Genomic DNA, 15,534 nt, shown 5'->3' with positions numbered 1-15,534 from the left:
CTAAGCTAATAACAGGTATGTACAAGTCAAGAGGGCGCCAGGACACAAGGAAATCTATTACTCTGGATCTGTTGAAGGTGGTCATCAACAATCTCACACAGGTTTGTTCCTCGTCATACGAGGTATGCCTCCTCAGAGCTGTCTATTGTATAGCCTTCTTTGGCTTCTTTAGGGTAAGTGAATTAGTTCAAACTAAGATGTCACAGCCAGGCTGCTCCATCAATAACGTAAGTATATCAGGCGAGACGGAGAAAGCTACTATCCACCTTCCACACTCCAAAGGCGACCAACATGGGTATGGCAATTCAGTGGGTATAGAGCCGACACCAGGTAAATCAACCTGCCCAGTGGCTGCCCTTACAGGGGCACTGATCTAACGCAATTCCCCGGGACTGGTTGTTGCCTTTGTTATTGTTTTTTCCCAGTGAGTACCCGGATGTATAGCAGAAATCTAGACTAGTTCGCGACCTCTGCTGCGCCATTCGTAAGCACATTAGTCGCTTTTAAGGGTAGTAATAAGGGCGTATGGTCACATTGATCAACAGAATGAAATACAGTTTTTGAGATAATAAGGAAATGTAGGTATCTTTGTGGGTAGCATCGGTAATGGTGACGAAGTTTTATTAAGTCACATGCTTGGTAATTTTGCGATTTTCGTTTACACTATTTTGACTTGCAACACAAAGTACATATTTCACCTGAGCATTGCTTTTTTTATAGTGTGTATTTTTGTTTACTGTCAAATGTGTAACAAATTTATTAAACGTCTAAATATTCAGTTATTTTACAAAGTGGCTGAAAAAACATTTCAATCTGTATTATTATGATAACGAATTCCAAACATTTTGATGTTTAATGTCATCACCAAGAGACTGAAAATGTTACGTTGAGAAAAGTACATTTCTATGTTGTTTGGCTTCTAATCCTTCATAATAATCTGTTGTGATGTTTGTAGGCCCTTTTGATCGTCTTAATCAATCTGGACAGATTTTTTAGTCAAAATGACTGAAATATTTACACATTTTATAAATTGCCTGAGAGAATCACATTTTTCAAATTGACGGTAATATATACACGCTTACAAAGGAAAAGACCTGTGACAACAACGTCTATCGCTCATTGAAGAATTTCCCAACCAAGACGTAGAGAAACAAGAACAAATCGGTTCAAATGAAGGAAAACAAAATGCAAATATCATAATTACAACCTACCAAATTTATGTGTATAAATTTTAGGCAGCGTCCTTGTTCGAGGAATGTATCCGTGAATATCAACACAAAGGAACAATATCCCACTCGTCTGCAGATGTACAAAGAAACTTATTCGATGTCACGTGTCTCAGTAACAATCAAATATTTTAAAAGATATATGTCGTTTCTGGATATCATAACCCGTGTTCGTTTCTCAACTGATCACTTGGATTGTTTCAGGTGTTTTACATAGGTGTCAAGTCTCAATGGTCGGCTGAGAAAGCCCACGTGACAACTATTTTCATAACGTTCACGGTTCCTAAAAAATCCATTGAGTGATAGATAACAATGATCAATCAATCAACGTATTATAAGTTAACCCTTTGAACAAAGTATGTTGTTTTTACATCGGCACTTCACGCCATGGTATGAGTGTATTCCCTTTGTTTTAGTAAACCTAGACATGTAAACACTCACTTTTGACATATCCACTGTGCAAGATAACAGTCATTAATCAATTGACGTATTTTCTGTTAATCCTTTGATGACTAGGAACGTTCCGTTGATTTGCAAAAAAAAAAATCCACTGATCATTCATCTCTTGCTGGGCTGCCACGTGCATATTACATATCACACATTTCACCTCACTTCAAACCTGGATTTAGATTGAATAATTACCCCAGACACAAATGGGAACCTTTGTCAGGTAATCTAAGTGGTGCTACCACTAATTGTACCTGTAATAAATTCATTTACTGAGCATCAAGTGAATGACGACAAATACACAAGTGAAGGGTTATACGAGAAAACGTGGATGTCAACAAGGGAGTAGTAATCGTAATATCGACGCAAGCCGAAATCCGAAAATGCTTTCACTGCATGGCTACTTTTATTAGTATAAAACTATAACCATCTGGGGTATTTCCAAATGACGACATCCGATGAGCTCCGCCGTTCTTTTTGTCTGCTTGTTTAGGCTGAAGAAATTAATTAACATGCGCCCTTTGTCGAAATCTGTATAGATCACAGTTAACCAATCAGTGTTTATGCAAAAATGCGTAAAACAAATATTGCCTCCAGCCTCCAAGTTTATTTAGCTGTCCTTGCAGACGGTAGCCCAGTCTCTGGTCACGCTCAGTTGCGTTGCGTATCATCCGGGTACTCATGGGGGAAAAACAATAACAAAGGCAACAACCAGTCCGGGGAATTGAGTTAGATCAGTGCCCCTTTAAGGCACACTTAAATGTGCGCCCATCTGGCCCCGCCCCAGCATTTATCCACTTTGATCATTCACCGCTAACCAGGTATCAGTTCCAAGCGGTCCTAAAAAAGGCCTTGGCCCTCAGCTCAATAGGTACTGAAAGTTATTCTTCCCACTCTTTCCGAATCGGGGCAGCAACAACAGCAGCTATCAATGGGGTACCACCACATCTCATCCAGCAATACGGCAGGTGGAAGTGAGAATGCTATCAGTCGTATATTCGTCTTCCTGTGACATAATTATTCATGTTAGTTAACAAGAACTAAAGGAAAATAACTAATAACTGCCAAATGCTACTATAGTACATTTGTTCCAGTCTGGATGGTGGGCTCAAGCTTTATGACAAGGGCGAGGCAACAGCTGTCCCCACAGCGCCCGGAGCTAGTGCCCCACAAAAAGATCTTGTGGTTGGCAAGGGGCGGACTGCGGTGGAATGACCTGGACAGGGTGATCGACGCTCAGGTGGAGGCAACGCGGCGCAGCCCTTCAGCTGTCGTAATACATTTGGGATCCAACGATTTGGGCTTCACGAAGACCAGCCAGCTCCTCATAGATATGGAGACATCAATCATGCGGATCCAGGCGCACCTACCACACACCCATGTCTGTTTTTCCGGTATCCTACAACGAAGATATTGGCATTCCGCACGTGACCCACGTAAGGTGGAAAAGAGTAGATCCAAGCTCAATAGGCGGTTATATAAAGAGTTGTGCATCCATCTTGATCAGATCAGTACAACGGATAATATTCAACTCGAAAGTCCTTCAACTATGCTTAAAGCTATTCCAGTCAAAGATGAAAAATACAATAGCGGTAGAACGGAATCTTTCTCATCATTACAATATAAAAAATTAAAGCGGGGTATTAGTTCAGACCTCAAAATTTCTGTATTAGATGTAAAACACCAACCTGTACATATAGGATACTTGTGTGTAATGTTCCATATTATAAGTAATGGTTGATTCATTAGAGCCCTGGATCGCATAACAATAGACAATGTAATACAATTGCGCTTTCCGAATTTTGGAGACACAGAAGGATTTGGTAAACCCCGTACCGATGGCAAGTTATGCACTTTACACTTACAAGCAGAAAGAAGTTACATTCACAGGTAATCTAGGAGATTTAAGTGATGTCGACATAAGAAGACTCAATAAAAACACTTCCAACAATCTTACTTGCAACGATGATAATAAATGGACTATGGTCAAAGAAAAAAATCGAGTGGCTACTGAATATTGTCATTAACCCACAATATGTGATGATGGTTAAGGCACATAATTTAACTAAGATAATAAATAGTGGGATCGTACTCGGGGAAAAGGAAAAAGTGTGTTAGTCTCTCCCCTGCCAGAAAACCCAGGTCATATGTTATTGAATCGTCCGGCAGTAAAAAATGTTAGTTTTAATTTGGTTACTGAATTCAATGATACAAAAGAGAACTTGGGTGCAATACATAATCCTTCTACGCTTATTTTTGAAGTCTTGTTTGGGGATGCATCAGAAGATGCCTTCGAGATATTACCAGGTCTATCAATTATATGGCTCAAGCAACACGAGCGTCGACGTTGTAGTGTTATTTATGTAGGAGCGTCACCCGTTGCAACCCATGAGGGGGTCCAAGTTAATAAAAGTGACAGCATTTCTCTTACTAAGATATTTATGTCGTATAATATACATTTAATAAGGTTGATGTATACTCTCAAAACATTGAATCAAGATCAATTAAAGACTATTATATGATATAATAATATACACTATGGGTTTATATCCGGCGCTCGATGAAGCATCTGAAAAGATGGATACTGTTGATGGATTTCAATTACATCAAATAAGCGACATAAAACATTGAATAGAGAAGGAGAGGGAGATGAGACTTGGATTGCATATAAAGTATCGCAGAACTGTGAATGCTCTCGACGCAGTTGACACTGCGCTTGTAACAGCTGGCATGGGACTCGGTGTAGCCGGTGTTGGTTTATTATCAACTATAATCGCCGTACCTATCGTACTTGGTATGGAAGTAGCCGCCAGAGTCTCAGGACTGGCAGGAATAGCAATAAAATTTATTTCTCGTAAGTTGCAAAAGAAAGCATTAAGACATGATAATATTCGGATACTCGCCAAAGCAAAGTTGAACAGTATTGAGGATCATATTTCAACAGCAATGATCGATTGTAAGATATCCGAGGAGGAGTTTCGTTTAGTGCTGTCAGAACTCACCAAATACAACGCAATGAAGCAGGAGATTCGATCAAATTCTCGTAAAACCAGTGGTATTAGCGAAGACGAGAAAAAAAAGTTCATAGAACAGGGAAAGACAACAAGCGCGTCAATTATTCCGTGCCAAAACCAAAGAACTGGTTGGAGATTAAAAATAGATTGCTTGATCACGTTCGATCACACCACAATAATTTAGACGAATTCTTACATAAGTATATAATAATGGAGCCAATCAAATGGCGAGAATTACCACAGGGTATATATTATATCAGTGATGTAAAACCAACCAAATACGGCCATCAATTGTTTCTTTCCAATTTTGAAAAAGAGTATATAGTTTGGTCTCCAAGTAAAATGAACAAATAACTTAGTAAAAATGTGGAATATCACTTTGTTCAAAATAATGGTATGCGTATGAGTAAAAATAATAGAGATTATATTTTTATTACAATTTAGTTTAATCCCATGACTATCGTTGAATCTCATCGCTGTTTTTGCATAAACAATTCCTTCTGTAGTGGTTGTATAGGTATATAAATCTGGCTCCAGTGGGGTTGCGGCAGAACCCCCATTACCTATAAAAATTTATATCATAGAAGCATTGATTGGCTCCAGGTGGTTGTGAGCTAGAGTCAATTTAGCTTAATCTCATGACGATCGTTGAATCGCATCATCATTTTTGCATAAAAAATTCCATCTGTAGTAGCAGTATAGGTATATAAATCTGGCTCCAGTGGGGTTGCAGAAAAAAACCCATTACCTATACTACTACTAATGTTCAATTCGAGGCTAGTTCATGGTGAGTTATGTGATTTCTACCGATCAGTTCGTACACAATTTCACTGAAATTAATGCAAACAAACTTGAATGAATCTTGGATAAAAGTAACATAATGTATTACAATGCAAGTCCAGATACACAATGAACACTCATTGCCAGAGAGTGTAATAACAGGACTAACTTGTGTACTTCAGTACAGATTTGTTGACATGCTTCTTCCAGTGTTGTGTGCTCATGATAACCTTTTTGCATTGTGAAATAAAATCAAAAAATTAAAGCGGGGTATTATTTCAGACCTCAAAATTTCTGTATTAGATGTAAAACACCAACCTGTACATATAGGATACTTGTGTGTAACGTTCCATATTATAAGTAATGGTTGATTCATTAGGGCCCTGGATCCCATAACATTAGACAATGTAATACAATTGTGCTTTCCGATCTTGGAGACACAGAAGGATTCATTGTATGCGTGTCTTATGCACACACTGGTAGTCCAACAGTAGTCCAATACTGTATTCCAGTATTTTACTCATCAAGGAATACATTTATGTAGGGAGGCCCTTTGCCAGGTTGATTTAACACAACTATTTATTTGCTTATAACACACAAAAATACACGAAAAAAAACACCACCTTCCCACAATTTATTTTCAAAAGCCATTGCCTGAAAACCAATTCTTTTATTTTTTTAAGCCTTAACTAGTAGTCAAATCTGACTTATTATTCAAACATAGTGTTAAACAATATACAATACGAGGAAAACTGAATTAAATGTAAGTTATCTTGAACATGAAGGGAAATCACTTGGACACCTTGGTTAACTTACTGGTATGAAGTTCTTTGCTTTGTGACATTCATCAAAAATAAGACATCCCTGGAAGTCTGTGCCACCACACCAATCTATCAGCTGCTGCAGCCGAGACTGACGAGAGGTACTGAATGCGCCTGAAAGAAACACAAGCTGTCAGATGAATGAATTATTGTTCATCCTCATCAAAATATGAATGCACAACAATTCAAATGAAGCAAAACCTATGAGGAATGTTTAAACCTCCTTCAAGTTCTTTATTTTTTCCATTGAAAAAGCTCTGTCATCAATATCACTAATCCTCCTTGGTTGTAGTTATATGTAATATTAGTGGCATGAAGGACAAGTGCCACGACATGAGCTTCAGGAGGGCTGCTGATACTCGAGCCACAAGGCTCAACGGAATTTTTCAGAAGTATTTTATGATTACATACAGCATTAAGGTCAGATGTAATCATCTTCCCTACTGCACATAAGCTAAACTACCTTAATTTCTTGAGTGTAATGCACACCTCCCTCTAGCGGATTCAGCATTTTGGAAAAAATAAATCTAATATTATGCGGAGAAAAATATTACACCATACCCCTTCAGCAAATTCCAGTCAACGAAAAAGGTGATGAGAAACTTGGTCAGTACAAATTTGAAATTTGAGATAAAAAATCACCAGACATGTTGATTTACCATTTAAATTGTATTTTTTGTTCTGCTAGGCATTGTTTTACATCCAGGGATTAAGATTACCTTGTGTATTTTCTTGTAAACTAAGCTGGAAACAGCAATCAGCTGTACACACGTTTTCTTGGAATCTACCGGTGATTCGGTCAAGACACACACAATGATATAACTTTACAGGATTTTAATGCAAGAATCAGCAAAAATTGTATCTGAAACTATTTTTTTTTCAGGAATAATATATTCCAATATCTTGTTATTTTACTTGCAGCTTTTATTAAATATGTTTAAAATAATGATAACCCTAAGTGAAGCAGCTGACCACTATTGCCGGTATTTATTTTTCACATAGAACCAGTTTGACCAGTCACCATCGAGGCTCCCGCTAACGGGATCGTGAGAACGATGTGTTGACATAGAATCGTCAAACTATAACAAATATGACTTTTAACAAGTCAAAGTATGGCATTTATAATATATGTATCCATTCTCTGTCAACTAGAGTTAGTTTCAAGGCGTCAATAACGGTAATCTGACCGTGGTTGCTCTTAATAACGGTGAGTTGTGCTACCTTCCGATCATTTCACACACGATTTCACCGAAATTAATTTAAACAATACTAAAAGGAATTACTTTAGATCTTAAACTCCCATGCCTCTCACTGCTTAAACAAGAATGTCGTGTGTCTAAGGACATCACTTCTGGTTTGTGAACACTCATGACTTTATAAGTCACAAGATGTGTTCAGTTAGAAATGAATGTAGTCTTCTTGTCTAATGGCATGAATTCCACTTTTGGAAAACATGTCCAGTGTGGTACATCTTCCAGAGGCAAGTGAGTTAACTGACTTTAAAAGTCCAGTTTCCATCTTTGCCAAACTAGGCTGGTATTATGGAGTTATATTTTGGCTGGGCTAACAAGTCTATACATAGTCAAATCATAATCACGTAACGAAATCGAAATCTGGTTCATAAACTGTCGTGCAGATTTCAGTCGATTGCAGGATTTGCAAAGCATGTGCACCGCCAACTCCGCATCAACAGATATTTTCCAAATCTTTTCATGTTTAATTAAGGTGCTCATGTGATTTGATGCACTTTGCGATGTAAGACCCGTTTTATCACAATATAGATTTTGATTATTGATCAGACCATCTTGACTGGGCGCTGCCATTTTGAAGCAAATGCAGGTGATACAAGAGGCGGAATCTGATTGAACAATAGGAGTGGCAGAGAAGGGACACAACTCGTAATAACAACTGGTGGTGCTACAATCAAGCCCAGAAATTGCAGCCTAGTTCAGCAAGGGTGGAAACTCCCAGGGTTAGTTAACTCCCATGCCTCGGGAAGATGAGAGTGGTATGATTTTGTAACAAAAAATATCCCATGCCTCTAGGACACGACTCTCGGAGCCATTTTCATGCCAAGGAATCCCATACACTCTTCAAATCACTGCAAAGAAATCAGTCAATGGCATCTCCTATAATTTGGACAAGCGATGAAATGCCTTGGGATGAAGTTACTCCATGGTTGTCTGATTTTCATTTGGTCAGGACAAAGGAACCAGGGAAACCCGGCCTTGGAACGACACTCTTATGAAGACTTTCTCAGTCAAAATGGTTGATGGATGCCATCCATTGGCTCATACATGAATTGCCAGTGCTGGACTATTGAGAACTGCCATCGCCACACCTGCCTGTGTTGTTGAGGATGTGAGCTCAACACCCAGGAGGCAAAGAGGGGACACTTGATGATCCAGAGGGAATGGACAAAAGTGACACACCAGGAAGAACTTTGGAGTCAAAGTTAAACCAAAGGAGGCACCAAGCAACAATTTGAAGAGAATTCATCCTGAGACTGACTGAGAGTGACTGATAGAAAGACTTCTCTCCAGAGCCAAAGACTGGGTGCTGGATGCTGGAGATCAAGTTTCATTAAATCTGTATGATAAATACTCAAGTTATCTTGTACTCCAACTTTGCCAAACTCACTCACTGCACTTGACCTTCATTGCAATCCAATCACTACTAAGAACATTACTTTTTGCAAACTTAGGTGGTGTTACAAATATGAAGTCTGACAAAACCATGACATATGACAGGTATTGAGTTGATCATTGTGTTTATCATAAATGATTGGAAAGGGATTGATTAATCTGATCATGAATTAATCAGAAATTGCATGACATGTGAACCATGTTTCAAAATTTGATCTCAAGTGACCTTGACCTAATACAGAGGTCACTCAAAACTTGATACAATCGAGACCCTGCCTTTGACAGCATGTACAAGTTGACTATGTTGTTATCTGAGCATTATACATGTTAACCAAAGAGTAACCATGTATTGTAACCAAAGAGGATATTGAGGTTACAGCAAAGGTGGACCAAAGGTTGACCTATTGTAATAGTAGTAACGATCTAGCATTTGGTAGTAAGTCACATTACTCTGAGATTATTCTAATAGTTTTCTATAATAACAGACACATAAGTAGATATTATTAGCTGCTTCTGGAGTGACGATCGCACGCACATGAGTATTACTGGTGCTAGGTGTTTGTGAGGTCGTAATGGAGTCTCCCACCACTCCCAGGTGCAAGAAGTGTGGTCGATTCATGATCATGTGAGATATCAGCAGTGAGCTAACACATCTGAGAAGACCTTCATCAAAATAGCCGAGGTTATGACCAAGGTGAGGCGGCCAAGAAGAAGGTTGAGGTCCATTCGTGACCAACTCGTGTTATTCCGGGACAAGCCGAATAGCAACTCGTGCCCCTCTCATATCCATTTTTGCGACCGGGTTCCGTCTTAGTGCATACGGGCATACCTAAAACAATTGTCAACTCATTGCATAATGGTTCACATATATTTCCCCATATATTATATACATTTCAGATGCAATTTAAAGCACATCTGGACAGGCGGAATTATACAGCACGATTGAACACATTTAACTGTGTCTTGGGTACGCCACTGTTGAAGGCGTTTCCCTTCACAGCTATGTTATCTGTATCCACTGTTGAAGGCGTTTCCCTTCACAGCTATGTTATCTGTATCCACTGTTGAAGGCGTTTCCCTTCACAGCTATGTCATTTGTAATCCACTGTTGAAGGCGTTTCCCTTCACAGCTATGTAATCTGTAATCCACTGTTGAAGGCGTTCCCCTTCACAGTTATGTTATCTGTATCCACTGTTGAAGGCGTTTCCCTTCACAGCTATGTCATTTGTAATCCACTGTTGAAGGCGTTTCCCTTCACAGCTATGTAATCTGTATCCACTGTTGAAGGCGTTTCCCTTCACAGCTATGTTATCTGTATCCACTGTTGAAGGCGTTTCCCTTCACAGCTATGTTATCTGTAATCCACTGTTGAAGGCGTTTCCCTTCACAGCTTGATCTGTAATCCACTGTTGAAGGCGTTTCCCTTCACAGCTTGATCTGTAATCCACTGTTGAAGGCGTTTCCCTTCACAGCTTGATCTGTAATCCACTGTTGAAGGCGTTTCCCTTCACAGCTATGTAATCATTAATCCACTGTTGAAGGCGTTTCCCTTCACAGTTATGTTATCTGTATCCACTGTTGAAGGCGTTTCCCTTCACAGCTATGTCATTTGTAATCCACTGTTGAAGGCGTTTCCCTTCACAGCTATGTTATCTGTATCCACTGTTGAAGGCGTTTCCCTTCACAGCTATGTTATCTGTATCCACTGTTGAAGGCGTTTCCCTTCACAGCTATGTCATTTGTAATCCACTGTTGAAGGCGTTTCCCTTCACAGCTATGTTATCTGTATCCACTGTTGAAGGCGTTTCCCTTCACAGCTATGTTATCTGTATCCACTGTTGAAGGCGTTTCCCTTCACAGCTATGTTATCTGTATCCACTGTTGAAGGCGTTTTCCCTTCACAGCTATGTTATCTGTATCCACTGTTGAAGGCGTTTCCCTTCACAGCTATGTTATCTGTATCCACTGTTGAAGGCGTTTCCCTTCACAGCTATGTTATCTGTATCCACTGTTGAAGGCGTTTCCCTTCACAGCTATGTTATCTGTATCCACTGTTGAAGGCGTTTCCCTTCACAACTATGTTATCTGTAATCCACTGTTGAAGGCGTTTCCCTTCACAGCTATGTTATCTGTATCCACTGTTGAAGGCCTTTTCCCTTCACAGCTATGTAATCTGTAATCCACTGTTGAAGGCGTTTCCCTTCACAGTTATGTTATCTGTATCCACTGTTGAAGGCGTTTCCCTTCACAGCTATGTCATTTGTAATCCACTGTTGAAGGCGTTTCCCTTCACAGCTATGTAATCTGTATCCACTGTTGAAGGCGTTTCCCTTCACAGCTATGTTATCTGTATCCACTGTTGAAGGCGTTTCCCTTCACAGCTATGTTATCTGTAATCCACTGTTGAAGGCGTTTCCCTTCACAGCTTGATCTGTAATCCACTGTTGAAGGCGTTTCCCTTCACAGCTTGATCTGTAATCCACTGTTGAAGGCGTTTCCCTTCACAGCTATGTAATCATTAATCCACTGTTGAAGGCGTTTCCCTTCACAGCTATGTTATCTGTAATTCACTGTTGAAGGCGTTTTCGTCGCAGCTATGTAATCTGTAATCCATTGTTGAAGGCGTTTCCCTTCACAGCTTTGTCATCTGTATACACTGTTGAAGGCGTTTCCCTTCCACTATTGGGTAGAGTATTCGCCTGTAGTTGCGGATATTCATGGCCCCCAAAATGTTAGCATTTTCACCACTGGGCCTGGTCATCTCAGCACTTGAGACTGCAGGGCGTTTCCCCTCAGGATGGGGTCGAGTGGTGTGCTGTATTACATAAGTAATGGGAATCCCCCACCCCAAATGAAGAAATCATTAATATTTGTATGTTTGCTGTTCTGTTGTGTGTCAGTATAAATGAATTATCAGATCAAAGCTAATATTGCAAATTTATTTGAATCTAAATTCTATTTACAAAACTATCAAACACTTTAATCAGTTATATTAGATACGGATTCAAAGGAAATATGACTGTCAAAGGTTAATTTGGTTTCATGTAATCTCTTTTCTCGCAAACACACTTCACCCACTTGTGACATGTCACTTGCATGAATTGAACAGCAGGAAATGCAAAATATGGCATATGTAGATTAGAGAGGTCAGGTCAACCAGTGATGACTGTCAACTTCAAAGTATTGTTTCACGAGTTGGTATAGTCTTTTGACTGTAAATGTGCTCACTGAGCAAGTTGGAAGATGATATTAGTATCTCAACTAGTCATGGAAAGTTAACAGTGAAGAGGACTTCTGTAGAAAATCTGAAGATTTTGCAGTGTGATGACAGTAAAATACCATATTTATGGCACTGATGTTATAGAGGTTTTGCATTCCCAAGAATCCTAAAGCTGCATGCCTCTAAAGGTGTCTACATATCAGAAACTGAGATCACCAAGTTTTACATGTCCTTGACCTTTGACCAAACCCTCACCTTTTGAAAGCAGGACCCTTTCCCTGATAAGGCATATACCAACTTCAAGGATAAATGCCTTTTGGAGAAAGGTGAACCACAAACTTTTACTCCAGTTTCTCTCTCATAACCTTTGACCTTTTGGAAGTTGTTCCCGGTAGAAAAATCTCTTTTCTCAATAACCTTTGAGGTAGACATTAACGCAGTTCCATTTCAAAAATGCAACAGGTGTATGATAATTTTGAATGAACTTTAGAACAGTAACTTTAGTTTTATCAAAAGTGAGAATGTTGCTTTACATCACAGTCAGCAGATTCCAAAGAGACAACATTTCTTGGATTCTCCATGCAGAGCTGTAGCTTCATAGGCCTTGAGGTTTCTTAAAAATTAGCAGTGAAAGTTCCTACATGGGTAAAGATTCAAGACATTCCCCAAAACATGTGTTGTTTTAATGTAAACCCACATATTTGATTACTTGGGGTGACTATTCCAGTCTATTACAACTATTGCAATAGAATTGTAGGCTTGAAAATAATATCCATAAATTGTGAAATAAATCAGCGTTTTTAAGTTCAAATTGATATCGTACAATCACAGGAAAATAATTGATAATTTGATGTATTTCTGTTCATTACTTTGATGACCTATGAAGAATGGCTGAGTGATGGTCCAGAATTGAGGGATTAAAATGTGTCTATACACTTGAGTACTAGGGTCAATGAATGCTTATTAAGGGGCCCTAGGCACTAAATGGGTGTCTCAGGGCAACCACTGTCCCGACAACAAACAAAATACCAAGTATTTGTGATAAATACTTTATGCTTATTAGACATGGGGATTTTCTTGTCTGAATCACAAGTTAATGACTGAGCGAGGCAAAATCGGACATGGACTGTTTAAACAATGACTGCCTTTCTGATCAGAACCGAAATATCAGGTAACTGTTATATAAATATACATACTTGAATTAATGAAGTTATTGGGACTTACAATGGATATTGAATGCCTCCATTCTTATTTATTATACAAAAATCAGACACTCTATTTTGCTTCTGTTAAGACCCTGAAAATAATAATTTCAATCTGGCAGCCATATTTGATATAGGTTAAGTATTATGTGAACATATTGAAGACACATTGTCACTGAGATCATAGATGAAAACTTTCAAAACTTACCTCCTCTTTGCACAGATGAAACCAGTGTAGCATAAGTGCTGAATATTACACCTTCCTTGAAGTCTGAAGGGAGACCCAACACTCTGTAAAATACAAACATAAAAATAAGGCGGCATCATCACAAAGTCTGCCGTATGTTTCGTTTTTATTTCCATTTTCAAAGAAAAAACAATCCTTAAATATTCCACGTCTCGAACACACGACCCCAACAGTGAAATGCTACAGTACTTAAAAACAATGCGATCCAATATAGCATGCAGTTACTTCCCTTTTCATGTATTTGAAGGCCCCCTTGAAAGCCCCCTTATTCTAGGTACGAAAAACTTGCCTTATACACAGCGATATACGGATTCTTACTAGTTCGTACACACCCCCCAATCCTCCAAAAAGGCGCCTGCCCAATATTTTCAAAAGCCATTGCCTGAGAACCAATTCTTATATTTTTTTAAGCCTAAAGCAAAGTAGGCGATTCCTTCTAACTTCAAATGCTTTCTATGCCTTCCAGTTAAAGAAGTCAAAGATTAAAGATTTCACTTGATTCTAATGTTACATTGCATAATATTTTAAAAACTCTCATTTATAATTTCCGTAACAAAATACAAAAGAAATGATAAACTATTCCTATATTAATGTATGCTACTTTTGAGTAATTTCCAACACACTCAGCAATATTCCAGCTGAATGATGGCAGTCTATAAATAGGTTTAGTTTGGATCAGGCAACCATTGCTCAATATTATATGCAAACTCCTATGGGTTCCACCTCTGTTTGTCTACAGTGCCAATCACCTCCAGTAAAGTTGGTTTTTAATGCACTTTGCCTACACTTTGATAATGCACCCCTTACATTAATTGTTGACAAGTCCAAAGTATTTTGTATGTTAGTATTACTTTACACTCTGTTGACAAACCTGTCAGTTGCTTTGAAACATGTTATTTATATAACTGGATAAAGTACTCAACACCTGTAACAGAATACATAAATATTGAAAATATAAATAACATTGCATAGATAAGTTCATTATGATTGAGGGATGAAGCTTTTGCAAATCTGTTCCCTGAAACCTTGAAGTTGTTTTGATAACACTGTAGGCAAAGTGCACTGGACCAAATGAAAACTGTAAATCTAAAATCCTATGTTTGTTGACAATGCCATTGCATGGATACGTTCATTACGGTGTGGGGATGAAGGTTTTGCTGTTGTGTGCCCTGAACCACGAAGTTGTTTTCATAACACTGTAGGCAACAGGAGAAGTTAGCATCACCAAGCATGACCCCCACGCCCACGCAACAACCAATTGGGGCGTGATATTATACCCGCAGGACATTTTAAAATGCCAACAAAGACAGCCACCTAACAACACCATGTGCCTCACCTAGTTTCTCTGTCCAGCTCCTGACAACCGTCAATCACCTTAATGTAACATCCAATGTCAGACAGATCTCTGGAACATACAATGCGGTTACTCACTCACAATTATTCAGCTGCACAGTTTCAATCACAATACAAGGAAAGTCTGGGGGCAGTTAGTTTTGTGAGTTTCAACATTAAAAACACTGATGAACTCCCTAATTGACTGAATTTTACTGAAATTAAATTTATTGAAAATACATCTTACTTTTCACTGATTTGATACACACAAACCAACTGTTCATGGTTACAGTTATGTAATAATGTTCAGTAAGAAGTTCTAAACACAACAAGATAATAGATTACCTCATTAACCAATTGATTTCAAAACTAGAAACCAAAACAACTACTATAGATAATAGTCCTGACAATTTTCTACTGTTTCACAAACACAAACAAACAAACAGTGATGCAAGGAGGCATCAGTACAATTAAAATGTTAAAAAGAAATGTTTGGAACAACAGTTCATATCATTCACTCTTCAGTCAGTTAATCTGGCTCTCTATATCTTTGGCAAAATGAAAGTGAAGTGAAGTGACCAGAATTACCCAAATAGTTA

At 38.6% G+C, this 15,534-nt stretch overlaps 1 protein-coding gene across 1 annotated transcript in view; it reads right to left on the bottom strand.

Annotated features, from left to right (window-relative positions):
- LOC139447195 (uncharacterized) overlaps window positions 1-15,534 on the bottom strand; it is a 467,168-nt gene that overhangs the window by 249,639 nt on the left and 201,995 nt on the right. Inside the window, exons 7-9 of the mRNA XM_071228411.1 lie at window positions 14,940-15,008; window positions 13,565-13,647; window positions 6,284-6,402 (exon numbers count right to left, since the gene is read on the bottom strand). Of these exons, the coding sequence (XP_071084512.1) occupies window positions 6,284-6,402; window positions 13,565-13,647; window positions 14,940-15,008 (271 nt within the window). The remainder of the gene's footprint in view (window positions 1-6,283; window positions 6,403-13,564; window positions 13,648-14,939; window positions 15,009-15,534) is intronic.

Source organism: Haliotis cracherodii, unplaced genomic scaffold (genome assembly GCF_022045235.1).
Source record: "Haliotis cracherodii isolate W230 unplaced genomic scaffold, xgHalCrac1.p SCAF_7, whole genome shotgun sequence".
Lineage (NCBI taxonomy): Eukaryota > Metazoa > Mollusca > Gastropoda > Lepetellida > Haliotidae > Haliotis > Haliotis cracherodii.
Note: the sequence above shows the minus strand (reverse complement) of the source record. Positions and strands in the feature narration are given on the sequence as shown.